The sequence below is a fragment of the Epinephelus lanceolatus genome, chromosome 19 (genome assembly GCF_041903045.1).
Source record: "Epinephelus lanceolatus isolate andai-2023 chromosome 19, ASM4190304v1, whole genome shotgun sequence".
In the NCBI taxonomy this organism is placed as follows: domain Eukaryota; kingdom Metazoa; phylum Chordata; class Actinopteri; order Perciformes; family Serranidae; genus Epinephelus; species Epinephelus lanceolatus.
The window spans coordinates 11,816,277-11,830,624 of NC_135752.1; the positions used below are offsets into that span (position 1 = coordinate 11,816,277).

The 14,348-nt window shown below is 40.1% G+C and overlaps 1 protein-coding gene across 2 annotated transcripts; it reads right to left on the reverse strand.

Annotated features, from left to right (window-relative positions):
* Positions 1-380: 380 nt before the first annotated feature.
* LOC117269487 (protein CutA homolog) lies at positions 381-13,360 on the reverse strand. 2 transcript variants are annotated; one of them, XM_033646507.2, is made up of 6 exons: positions 13,053-13,360; positions 12,385-12,533; positions 9,646-9,705; positions 8,424-8,469; positions 8,274-8,323; positions 381-3,146 (listed from the first exon to the last, which is right to left on the reverse strand). In XM_033646507.2, the coding sequence occupies exons 1-6, from the start codon at positions 13,155-13,157 to the stop codon at positions 3,044-3,046; spliced, it is 513 nt and encodes a 170-aa protein (XP_033502398.1). In that variant the 5' UTR covers positions 13,158-13,360; the 3' UTR covers positions 381-3,043. The 2 variants fall into 2 exon arrangements, with proteins under 2 accessions (XP_033502398.1, XP_078018207.1); XM_078162081.1 differs by lacking the exon at positions 9,646-9,705.
* Between the last annotated feature and the right edge of the window lie 988 nt (positions 13,361-14,348).

The following is a 14,348-nucleotide window of genomic DNA, read 5'->3' on the forward strand; positions in this document are numbered from 1 at the left end:
GAAGTGAAAACTAATTATGCATCCTTTGATGTTGGTGGTAATTTGCAATAATAATGATACCAATATGGGAAAGACATATTATTCACTTTGTGGAATTCATCTTCATGCTAGCTCACTGTATAAGGCTGAACATGACTTCATATTAAGCAGAGGAGAAAAGCTCTAACACCATTTTCAAATTACTTCCTAGAAGAAGAGTGGTAGTGAGAGGTAGCTTACTCCTCAGCCAGGAGGAATTTTGGGTTATGAGCTTGTTGTGTTTTTGCTATAATATCTGACAAAAACTACCCACTTTAATTCAATAGGATCCATGTGAACGTCTGGAAACACGGGAATTAATTTAAGCAGTATTGAAACACCACCATCTTGTGAACACTTGATCAAATTGCAGGATATTTCTCATTTATTGCAATATTTATTTCACATTGTATCATTCATCACTAGTCGGCCGTAATTACTCACAAAGGCATAAAAGTACCTGTATGTATTTATGGCATATTTAAACATGGCTTGTGCACACACATTGATGTTAATGGACACATATGCATTTAAGTAACAAACACCCCACACACACTGCCACCAAATGGCCTGATCTCTGGACCTGATGCGGAGGATTATTTTGGCTCCACAGACACAACACCCGACTAAACCATGTCTGCAGTTCCTTTGTTGGGGCCTCATGCCGGAACCACTTTTTGCAGACTGAGGCTTAGTGCATATTTTTGTTAAATGAGGTAAGCATGCATGGCTGACCTGTGTAAGCACAAATATGGCATGGTATCACTGGCAGACTTGTTGTAATACTGGAGTATTAAAAGTTGTTGTTTAATTTTTAAGTGAAATTAATTAAACATCTCTGGTCATGTACCATATCTCCAATGCATATTTGTGAAAGCAAGAATACAGATAACAAGACCTGTGATGCTCTCAAGATGTTCAAGTGTAGCCGCGAGCTGATTAACAAATTTGTTTTTGCGATTCAATTAAAGTTTTATTTATTTGGCAAGACTACTCTCATGGAGATCAAGGATGTGCTGTTCATGGGAGACCTGCTCTGATCAGCATCAGTTCTTCGAGATACAAACAAAACACAGAAAACATTTCATAATTAGTCTGATACAAGTGAGACAGGGTCAAGATGTACAATAACAGCGAGTGCTGTCGGTCATACCTGTTTGTTAATTTATCCTCAGTAGTACTGTGTAGCATTGTTTGAGGTTATACAAGGTGGTAGTGGATGTTTCATTAATCCACGCTGAGCTAACCCTGGAGCAGAGCAGTATGAAATTCAGCTTTTTACTTGTAAAAACAGTACACAAGGTAAACAGTTGTGGGTTGCCTTCCGATAAAGTAAATCTTTTATAGCCTGACAGATCAATAACCTATTAAACATGTAAATTGCTCTGACTTCCTGTCCTTCTAAGTGCTGCTGACCAGGTTTCTCTGTTTAAAAGGCCAGCTTAAAAAATCTTTTGACTTTCAATTCACAACAATAAATAGTTAAAGGTAATGTTACAGTATTGGAAATTATATGTTTAATAACAGGCAGTGCATCTCTATTATATAGCAATTACCAAATTGATATAGTTATTAGTATTGTATAGTCAGACCATCAATATGTTCTAGCACACACTATTATTACAAGCCTTACAGACTTTAAAGGGACAGTCCACCCCAAATTAAAAATCACATATTTTTCCTCTTACCTGTAGTGCTATTTATCAATTGAGATTGTTTTGGTGTGAGTTGCAGAGTGTTGGAGATATCAGCCATAGAGATGCCTGCCATCTCTCCAATATAAGAGAACTAGATGGCACTCTGCTTGTGGTGCTCAAAGCATAAAAAATACATTTAAAAACTTAACATCAATGTCTCTTTTCAGAAATCATGACCTGATTTCTTGAGATAATCCACAGACATTGTTGTGCGCAGTTTCATGTGGGCCTATTTTCTATCGTACACCTTGCAACTGTATCATCTGCTGTAAACTGTATCATCTACTCATAGATGGGAGGCTTGTGGTTGTCACAGCATGAGTTATAAACATAAATGGTGTCCTACTCAGCTGAGCTGTGGTGTTAGCTAGCTTAGAGGCGCTAGGTGAGCTAGCTGTAGGCGCATGCTTCCCTCTGCACGGTGATATAGTTTGTGGGTGTGGTAAACCGGTAAAAAGACAATAGTTTGTATGTGAACCTGCTCACAACAAGGTCTGTGAATAATCATGACTTACCAGGTCATACTTTCTGGAAAGAGACATTGCTATTAAGTTTTTCAAATGTATGTTTTTTGTGCTTTGAACACCACAAGCTGAGTGCCATCTAGTTCCATCACATTCAAAAGAAGGCAGGCATGTTTACGGCCAATATCTCCAACACTTGGCAACTCGGACCAAAACAATTTAGATTGATAAATAGCAACACAAGTAAGAGGAAAAATAAGTATTTTTTATTTTGGGGTGAACTTTCTCAAATGATACAGAGATGTGATTCCTCTAATGAGTCCATTATTTTCTAAATCTGTATACCTTGGACTGTATTATCAGTCATACTATGGTTACCTTCCACAGGATGTCTAAATTTTCTTCTTTTTTTAAATATTTGTTTTTGTGCAGTTTAAGCCATGTTAGTGTAGGTCAGTTTAGTCAGTGAGAGCTTACTGAGATAATCATTGTTACCTATGGCTAAATATATTATGCATATTTACTTCAAAGTCACTGGTTGACTGGTACTTCGTTTGTTTGACATGTGCTGTCATGGTATGGTAACCTATACCTGCCAGTCGATCAGAAGCAAGTATTTTCTATAACTGTGGTACAAAGTCTCTTTAAAGGATTGAAATCAAATCCCCACAGTACACACTGGAATTTACAATAAGAAGGTCAGAGCAACAAAAAAGTGTAAATGTCACGTATTGAACTTTTGTTCAACAGAGTGCTTTCAGATCCCTTCGATCCAAAGCCTTCAAACAACAGCCTGTACGCATGGCTCATTTTCCTTGTTCGGCTGCAGTCCATGCAGAGATTGGCTCTGATTTTAATGATGTATCAGTTGTCTGGAATGGCTTCATCCATCCACTTCATGTAAGCCAGACTGCCGTCCTCCACCGCAAAGCTGAGGACTTCTGGGTTTGCATAGGGGTGGACAGACCTTGAAGGGACCCGCACAAACACAAACATGTCAGAGAGGGCATGGAATTTCTTCATAGAGATGAAAAATAGCAGTAAGTCACATTTGTACTAGGCAGGGCAAATTCATTTGTATAGCATCTGTCAACAACAAGGCCATTCAAAGTGCTTTACAAAAGACAGCAGCAGTAAGACGAGGTATGTAAGAAACAATGTACTGTAAAAGGACAATATAAAAATAGTCATTTAGTGATATTGTTATATCAATCTGTGTTTGCATAATTATTATAGTCATGTAATATTATGTTGTTTTCCATAATATGCGCTAGTGGGAGTATGTTGATGTTGAACTGAAGAGGCCCCAAAATGGAACCTTGAGGGACACCAATTAAGCACTGTGCAAGAAAGTCCCACCTAGTTTTCTAGTTAAGTAATATTTTGTGGTTGACAGTGTTGAATGCAGCACTGAGATTTAACAATAAGACTGAAACTTTTCTTCTGTTTGTGTTCAAGTAGATGTCATTCAATACCCTTAGGAGGTTTATATGGGCCTGAAATTGTTAATTAGTGAGATGTGGCGTAATAACTGCAGTTTTCAGCGCCTGTGGGAAACAGCCTGGGAGTAGAGAAGTGTTGACTATTTGCAGATCTGATTTTATGCAGTTAAATACATTAGTGAAAAAGCCTGTAGGAAAAATATCAAGGCAAACGGAGGATTTCAAATGCTACACAATTTCCTCCAAGGTTTTATGGCTGACAGGACCAAATTGCGTCATGCTAATTTAATGGGTTTTAAGTGCATGCAAGGACAATATAGACCCTATACCTGATTAGGAGGAGCTGACAGCTTGTCTGACTTTCTGAATTATTTCAGTGAAGAAGGATGCAAATTAAATCAGTAGATAAAATCTGATACAAGTGGGTTAGTAGCAAATAAGGCACATGCATTACAACTGTTTTCAGAAATCAAGTAAGAGGAGGGACTGCCTTTCATTTCTCATATCCAAATTATAAATGCAAAGTCTCTCTTTATAAATGTCGTATTATTTTAATTTTCACACACAATTTCCATCAGCTGAGACATAATTGGGTGCAGGAGCAGAAGAGAAAGCCTGAGTGAAAAATTCACTGTTTTTTTTTTTTTTCAGTCATGTAATGTTCTGTGATTGAAAATTTGTGTGCACTGAGATGGTCATCTCAAAGACAACATGGAAATGATCAGTAAAAGCAAAATCTGTCACCACAGCCTTAGAAATGTTAAAAGCGTGGAGATGATGGAGTCCAGAGTGTGCCCCTTATTGTGTATGGACTCTGTCAAATGCTGAGTCAGTCCATAGTTATTCCAGAGTACAACACAATTCTTTAATGCTGCTGTCCTGGGAGCCGTCGATATGAATGTTGAATTCACCATCAATAACTATACATTCAAAGTCAATGCAGACATTAGGAATTTAACTTGAGAACTGTGTATTCAAACAAAGCACATTTTCTATAAGACGTGTGCTTGCACTGGAAATAATTGTTAAGCAAAACGGCAACTCCACTCCTTTATTATGCACTTTAGCTTCGCTCATAAAACTGAGGTTGGGAGGGGTTGAATCAATGCAACGCTGTTATCTGACCAAGTTTCCATTAAAGACATAAAATCAAGATAGTGCTTGATTATAAAATCATTAATTACAAATTATTTGCCTGACAAAGACCTGACATTTAATAAAACTCAAGTGTTAAAAGCGTTTTTTTTGACAATTAAAAGGTCTGTTGTGAAGACAGACGAGTAATTGCTATGAAATTTGATTATAGCAGATTTAGCTGAGTGCAAATTTACTACTTATCAAAATAGGAAAAGGAACATGCAGTCCAGAAGAAGAGCACAAAGACTAGAAACAGGGGAAAACAGATTGGTGTTACAGAATGTGCTTAGTTGGGGTGGAGGCAAACAACATGCCAAATGACCAGGGGGTAAATTTAATGCCAGCGTTAACCAGTGCTCCCATTCTATCAGTGAAACCCAAAAGGGGAGAGAGGAGAGTGAAGGGAGGAGGAATTAGGAGACTGATCCATGAGCTGGTTGTCAACGCGCTGACACTGACAATGTGATGTTTTGTCTTCAAGCTGTGTGCCAGGGTGCATCATCTCAGGCCTGGCAGATGGGTGTCACCAGATGAACTGAAAATGATCTGTCAGTACTTTAAAGGGACAGTCACCCCCAAATCCAATATATGTATTTTTCATTTTACCTTCAGTGCTATTTACCAGTCTAGATTGTTCTGGTGTGAGTTGCAAAGTGTTGGAGTTAAAAGCTGTAGAGAATTCTGCCATCTCTTGAATATAATGGAACTATACTGAACAAAAATGTACATGCAACTCTTGTTTTTGCCACCTTTCACAGGTTTAAGTCAAAGATCTAAGACTTTTTTATGCATGCAATAGATATATTTTTCTTAAATTTTGTCCATGAGTAACCCAACTAGCTCAGGACTTCACATCAAGCATCTTTAGCTGCAAGATCATCTAAGACCAGCCACCCGAACAGCTGATGCAATAGTTTGTTGGCACAATCTAAGAATGTTTGCACTAATCATCAGAAATTGTCTCAAGGAAGCTTATCTATAGGCTCATCGTCCTCACCAAAGCTCTGACCTGACAGCAGTTCATCATTGTAACCGACTTGCAGCGTGCATCTACTGCTAGCTCACCTAGCACCACTGAGCTGTATAATGGTACAGCTTAACTAAGGAGGACGCCATTAATGTTTACGTCTTGTGCTCTCATGACCACGTCCATGAGTAGATGCACTCTTCCTTCTACAAGGTAATACAGTTGGTGCGTGTACTGCACTAGAAAGAAAATAGTTCCCTCATGAAACTGCTCACAACAAAGTCAGTGGATTATCTTGAATAATCAGGTTATGATTTCTGAAAAGAGACATTGCTGTTGAGTTTTTTAAAAATCTATTTTTTGGTGCGTTGAGCACCACAAGCTGAGTGCTATCTAGTTCCATTATACTGGAAAGAAGGCAGACATCTCTACGGCTGATATCTCCAACACTCTCTCACTCACCAAAAATACAGCAAAACAGGAAAAATATGTACTTTTGATTTTGGGGTGAGCTATATCCCACTCCAGATATGCTTGGGTGGAGGCCACCTGCCCTGAAAGGATACCCATGTCCCCAGAACAGACTGAAAGTATCACTATAGTTGATCCTTTTCAGACCACAGGTTTTGCTGAGCCATGTGTTCAGTGATACAGAGTCTGTTGAACCTTTTGATCCCTTTGTTGACTGTTGGCAGTGGTCCACTAATAAAAAACTGGGCTGCCAGTTTGTCCAGACAGTTCGATGAAATCCTGACTTACTATCTCTGCAAATATCCTTGGCTCCCACATGTAGAATAATATGATTCATTTTGGTATGTTTATCTATTCTCCCACAACCAAAGTTACATGTTGAATCCTATCTTTAAAGATGATCCCCCCCCCCTATTCTCCACGAGACCTTTTCTCCTCCTTTGCCTAAAAAATAATTAATGTTTCAAAGCTGTTTTTGCACTTGTAGTACCAGAGTGACTGTAGTCTGTCTTTATGCCCGCCTTTGGCTGTCCACCAGATGTCCTGGGTCTAAGTTGGCTGAGCTGAATCAATAAATTCTGCTCTCTGTGGGGGTACAGTCTTGCACTTGTCTTTGTGTTTTGTAGCCAGATTATCCCAGCAGGTAGAAATCATGGTACATAATTTAGCTGCTTTTGTTTCAGTGAGTCTTGGCAAAGGTATAATGTCATTTAGAGATGGCTGTCCATTTAAATCTTATTGTGCTGAGACGCAGAAGACTTGGCAATGTTGTGGAGTTTGGAGGACTTCCCCTGTACCAATATTCTTGTTTTGAGAATGGCAATCTTCTGTAACAGTTTATGACAGTCTGTCCGCTTCATTGATTCTGATGAGCAGAGAGGTATAGTGCATTCCAAGGTACAATTCTGTCACTAGACCAAATTACTGTTTGGGTCACGTTAACATTGTGGGTAGCACTTTGTAAATGATCCGCCCAAAAGATTTAGCAGTTATAGGTCCTTAAAGGTTTTGTAGCTTGAGAGTGGAACTGGGAAGAAGTATGAAAAAGATGAGACGACAGCAAGAGAGAAGAGCGTCTGCACTGGAGCAAAGCAGGAAGCAGTTCCTGTTTATTCCAATTATTTTCAACCTGGACTTTTCACCCCACAAGATTCTATTGCAACAACTTGGCACATGAACACATCGAACAGTCTGCTCCTGCAATCTGACCAAATGAGCAGAAATGTAGATAATTAACTCCTTATGGTTATCTGATGCCGAGGTAGTGGGATAAGTTATTTCAGGTAATGCATATGTGAGATCAGTACATTTACTAACTCTTGCAATTTCAGTTTTAACAAAACATCCACATTCAAATACAGATATTTTCCATTTTTGTTACGCCACACAACTAGGAATCATTTTTCAAGCTGAAGCAACTAAATCCAGCTCTACTTCTTCCAATTACTCTCACACACAGCAACGGTAAATTAGAAAGCGTGTAAGCAACAACAACAATATATTATGCAATATGCTTTTTATGAATAAAATGTAATTGCTTGATGACAGGGACTGCTTTTATTGAACAGTGCAGTGGCACACCGGGGGTCTTATTCATAAAGATAGACAGTGAAATAACTCTAAGTACATGGTAAGGCCCAAGTTGAAAACAACTGCAATGAACCTTTAAAGCAGGGGTGTCGAACATACGGTCATGGGCCAGAAGCGGCCCGCCAAAGGGTCCAGTCGGACCAGCTGGATGACTTCTCATATCTAATACTGATGAGATGTTAATGTTGAAATTTCTCTTATTTTGTGAGTGAATTAATGTTTTCAGAATGTAGTAAAGGTAACATTTGGAGTATTGTTTGTATTGTATTGTATTGTATCTATAGGTTATTACGCCATGGTTTTACTGGTCTGGCTCACTTGAGATCAAATTGGACTGGCCCATGAACTGAATGAGTTCAACACCCCTACTTTAAAGCATGTCTACAGCAGCATGTGCAACTTAAGCACTAAGTTAGTTTGAAACATAAACAGTAATTTCATGTACAGTTTTAATCTGGAATGACCATTACATAAAGCAGCCTCTCACCTCACATAATCTATGACTTGCTGGGTCCTGGAGGTCTTTGTTTTCACCAGCTGCAACAACAGTGACATCTCATCTTACATTTCTTCCTTCTATCTCAGCATGCCTGTAGAGCACATGTTTATCATAAAGGGACTTTCTCAGTAAGCTTACCATAAGAACTTCGCTTGCATCCTGGATTTCACCTTTCCAAAAGTACCTAAAGAACCACAAAACCCAAGACATGGTTAGAACACATGTAGGGCTGAAAGATAGAGAAAATCATAAATCTATATTATATCAATATGATGATATTATAGGGTTGACTACTGGTGCTTGGACAGAATATTTACACAAGATTTTTAATCAATCATGTGGATATAATGACAAGTGTGTAAAGGCAAATAACAGAATAGCAAGAACACTCTGTTAAGTTTAGAAAACTACAGCACATTACTGTAATGCAGCCTTTATATCCAGGAGAAGACATCACTTACAATATTATAATATCCAAAATCTAAGTAGATATCTAGTCTCATGTCACAATATTACATAATATAACATATATATATTGCCCTGCCTCAGAGGGACTGTAAATTACTCCAGGCTGAGAAGTACCAGCACAGTGCACAGTGCAGAGCCTTTAAATTCAGGTTAAAAAAGCTTTCACGAAAAACTGTATTTTCCGAAAGAACACAACAATCAAACCTTGCCCAACTCATTACGACCGCTGTGATTCACAGTGATACTGTCAAACCATTCCAGACAGGCTTTTATTGTGTCAAGTGCAAAACTGCCTCTCTGCTTTTAAGCATGGTGCGTTTTTGTTGTGGACTGTGAGAGATGGCGTGTGAAATGTCAAAATCAATGTTGAGGTATAAGACTAAATAAGCCTGGATGTAACCAAAATTCATCACACACCTGCACTCACTCGCATGAAAACCCCTACCACATCCATCACCACCCTCACCCCTGAGCTACTCCAACCACATCGTCTATTTTTAGGTTAAACCTCCGTTTGGTTAACAGGTTTAACGCTGCCTTTTCTATTCACTTCCCCTCCATCCTCTCCACCCAGAGTTTTTTCCTCCTTTGTTCCTCCTGTGGGTTATGCATTAACAGGAAAGCTAATCCATGCATATAAACATATGGCCGCTTTGAAGGCTAACTGCCACTCAGTTTCTGGTGATGGGAAAACTGATAAAGGCATTCAGATGCAGCCCATTCACCTTGTGGTTTCCTAGGCAACCAGCTATGTAGGGGAGAGGAAAAAGAACATGTGTTTACGTGTGTAAGTGTCTGCACATGTGAGGGACATTATAACTAAGCTCGTCTTTGTGTCGATGCCCCAGCTGGGTACAAAGTTGTGTCAAGGTAGGGGGCAGATGTGATTTACATTGTGGAGGTCCTGGAGAGAATGTTAACACTGGCTGCCAGCCGCCTCTCCATGATCGCCCTGGAAAAAGACACAGAATGGTGGGGAGCGTGGATGGAAACGGAGGGGGTTGACATGGAAAGAGAGGAAAGAAAAATTAAACACTTACAAGCCACCAGCTGTTTATCAATTACAGCGTGAAACTGAACTCTTCATTATGTTGCACTTCAAGCAGGCCGCGGGAAACAACTTTTATGCACTAAATTCAGAAAAGATGGTAAACTTCGCTTTCTGCTGCTGCTCAGCTGATATCATAGTTTATCACCAGCTCAGTTGTGCCCCCTCCTCTAACCGGTGTCTCTGAAGGAGGTGATTTACATATCTGGCACCCGCACTGTGCGCCGCTACCTTCTGTCTTGACACGTGGTAAATAGAGCTCATTTACATGCAGCTAAAATGCCAACAAAGGAGATGAGAGTGCAAACACAGCGCTCTACCAGTAGTGGGTTTGACAGGACTGTATCTCTTCTCTAGACAGAAAAGTCAAACTTACTGTTTGGTTGGCTGACTGACTTTGAAATCAAGTTCCAAACCAAATCCATGGCAAAGCAAAGGAATTAAATTAACACCCAGATTAACTGAATAGTTCAATTCTGGATTCACATTTTGAGGTTCACTCTTATGTGTTTTTTTGCAGTGGGTTAGATCCAAAGACTGACACCACTCTCGTGTCTGTACAGTAAATATGAAACTTGAGCCAGCAGACAGTTAACCTAGCTTCGCATAAAAACTGAAGGCAAGGTAAACAGGTGGCATAGCTCTGTCCAAAGATAAAAAAGCAGCACTTCTAAAGCTCCCTAATTAACATGCTATATCTCGTTTGTTTAATCTGTGTATAAAATGGACTGTAAAAAAGACATGTTATTGTTTTCTTGGCCAGGCACAGTGACTTACATGAGGTTGCCAGACAATCACCAGAGTTTTCAGAAAGTTCATTCCAACTAGTGATCTTTAGAGCCTGTTTATACCTGGTATTAACATGTCTCTTGTGTGGACAACCACCTAGACACATTGTGATCTGATCTGAGGTGGTCTGAAATGCATTTAACCACATATATTTTGTAGTGTAAATGCTAATGTGTCCCAGACCAGGACTACATCATAAATGCAGCATGTGGTGGTTGTTTTAATGACAGCTCGTTAACGGTCTAGTGTGTAAGATTTAGTAGCATCTAGTAGTGAGTTTGCAGAAATGAACTACAGTGGCCCTGTCTAGAGCCAGTGTTTGATATGTCCTTTCTAGGCTACTGCAGAACCAAAATGGCGGACTTTGCGAAGAGGACTCGCTCCGTATGTTGATATATAGGGCTCATTCTAAGGTAAGGAAAACAGTTGATTATATACTGATAATAATATTGTTACAAATGTTATAAACCATTGTTGCCAATAGATGCCCCTAAGTCCTACATACTGGACCTTTAATGCTCTATAACATGCCTATTTTATGACGAGTTGGACAAAGTGTTGCTTGATCATCCCTCGTTTTGCTCTGTGGAAGTAGATTTGTTGACTTCTGCAGACAGTGGCTACGGTTACATGATGGCTTCTCATTCGGAATGAAATAAATCTGAATGAAATCATTCGGAATTAAAGTCTTTCCAGGTAGTTTACATGGGAAATATTCATTCCGAATGAGGGTTTACATGGGAGATCAGTTCAATCGCCTTTATTCAGGTCTGTGCAAGGTTTGGGCCAGGGAACGTTTCTGATTGGATAGGGGGCGGGGCGGATGTTACGTGTTTACGTTTACCGGAAGAAAACACTGTAGTCCTCGCTCCGGATAACAAGATACTTGACGACGCCGTTCCTAGTGCCTTTTTCGGTTGTGTTTTGCTTATATTGTTGAAGCAGCATTACGACAACAACCTTGTTCTGCTAATGCTTCATCTGTTGAGGAGGAGAGGGGAGGCAGAAGGTCGAAGAAGGGAGGTAGAAGACCGTGCTGTGGCGAATGGAAACCGGTGAGTGCAACAGGTCCGACTGCTCTATCTCAGCCCGTTGCTATGCAGCCCGTTGCTATGCGCGCTATATACGTCATCGCGCCAGAAGGGCAAGGAAATGAGCATGCGCAGAAAGACTGGAATGAATTTAAAGCGGAATGAGTGTATACATGCACACAAAATTCTTTCATTCGGAATGACGAACGGAATAAACCACCCCCTTTAATCGGATTTAATTTTCAATCGGAATGACCGTTTACATGACCACTTTTAATCGGAATGGCCTTTCATTCCGATTAAAAGTGGAATTAAACTGTGCATGTAAACGTACTGACTGATATCTTCAGCTCTACCGACAAAACTGCTAGCGTGACTAGCGAGCATTTGGCTAGCCAGAGTGTGGACATAGTTACTGTGTGAGGGCCCTTTGACCTTCTTTCATAAGTGACACAGGTAGTAAAATCTGACCACAGAGGTCAGTCGGAGACGAATGATAAACACAAGTGAGAACAGTCATGTCTCGGCTGTCCATGTGTGTTTGGAACACCAAAGCACATGTTTATAACAGGTGTAAACAGGCTCTGTGTTATATTTAAAAGGTCCGAAAATGTGGAACTACTCCTTTTGACATATTCAAGCTGAATCGTTTAACATCACAAGTGAAAGTATCCAAGTTTCCAAGTTTAGCTTCTATTTTTAAAGCACAACAGTTGTGTGTTACAGGCTGTAAGATGCGACTTGGTATGTGTCAGTACTGTACCTGCCAATGTCCTTGGCTGCCTGTTCGTTGGGACTGTTGACGAGAAGGACAGAGTGGTGGCCTGGTACATAGCTTCCTGTAACGGCTGAATGAAGCTGGACACCGATGGACCATAACCCGGGATACATGGACACAAACAGGAACAGGAGCTGCAGAGAGGGTTGGGTGCAATAAAGGACATCTCACAGTTACCTAACAGACTTATACTGTAAGACCATGTTTGTGGCATCCCGGAATGATGTTTGTATCTGTCATAAATTATTTGAACATTTGGCTGTTTCATGTTATTTTATGTTTGGATGAGGCTAAGTTATAACTCAATTTAATTATCTGCTGCCCTCTAAAAGGATTGCCATGTTTGGATTGGATTCAGTATTTATCCTCTTATTATTTGGCGCTGTCTGTCACAGATAAATGAGTATGGGCCTTGGCTTGGATGCAGTGACCAATTTATAATCTGTCCTACTTCTCTGCACAGCACAGCATCACAGCAAGACATAGCTGCGCGTAAATCCAACACAAACATGTTGGAATAAATAACAATTAATAACCATTTAGCATTTCAGACGTCAGAGCCTTTTTTGTTATGGATTACTTCAGACTTTTCTCAAAGTTTTCATATGGGAAATGATGATAGAAGTCGGTGAATTAATCGGGGTAGCTCTTACCAAGCATGTCATGAGCAGCACGGAGCGAAAGACAGAGAGGAAGACAGCCTCTTTATGGCATCTCTGGAACAGACACTCCATCCTGCTAGTGGCAACAAATGTCATTCCGGGAGTCCGGCTGGTGCAGATAATAAGAGGGACAAACTTCGTCCATAAAAGCGCCGAGACTTTCTCCGGAGATAATTAGTGTTCCGTCATTTTTATAAGCATTTCCGCCGAGGTTAAACAGCTGCTTTGTGAGAGGAGAAACATTCAGGAAACTCATTACCTTGACAGAAGAAGTGCATTGTGTTGACAGGTACTTTGGGTCGGACTGTCAGAGGCAGAGATAAATCTCCGCGCCGTTCAATTGGTTGCTTGACACTTCCTGACACGGCGGCGACCAATCAAATTGCCGCTTCACCTTCCGCTGCCCTGCCTCCGGGCCCGGGTCATAATCGGCTTTGGTGTCTTTACTATATAAACACAGGTTGGTTCAGCCTCAGAGCTGAATGCACCAAATGAGAATACAGTAACACTGGTTTATAAGGTTGTTCTTCAGAGGTGGAAATTGAAATAAACTACAGTACTGTGATAAATTATAAACCTATATTTAGCTGTTAGTAACACCATTTTCCCTTTATTCAGTCTTCTATATTATGTTGATGCTGTGTAGGCATGGGCGGATTATGAAATAGTGGGCCCCTGGGCACAGGTTTGCAAAGGGGCCCACCACCTCTCTTACATAGGAGCATGATACAGACTTTGTGGTGGTGTTGTGTCTTTTTGTATTTGATATGCATTTTTTTGTGGTTTTGTGTCTCTTTATTGGGTGTTTTGTAACTGTTTGAGGTAATTTCATTTCTTTTTTTGTAATTTTTCATTTGTGTCACTTGGTAGCCATTTTGCATTCCCTTGTGCTTGTTTTGTGTCCCTTTGTGGTTGTTTTGTCCATTTTTGTAGTCATTTTGCAATTCCTTGTGGTTGTTTTTTGTCTCTATGTGGTTGTTTTGTCCATTTTGTAGTCATTTTGTATTTCCTTGTGGTTGTTTTGTGTCTCTGAGGTTGTTTTGTCCATTTTTGTAGTCATTTTATGTCTCTTCACAGTTCTTTTGCATCTCTTTGTGGTCTCTTTTTGTTTCCTCATGGTCAATTTGAGTCTCTTCCTGCTCAGGACTCTTTAATTTGAGTGACATTTTGCATGTGAAGGCCAGGGGGGCACCTGACACTTTGGGCCTCTGGGCCTGTGCACTGTAGGCCTGTTAAGTAATCCATCCATGTATGTAGGCTACCTGTAATCAGTGCTGGAGTGTAACA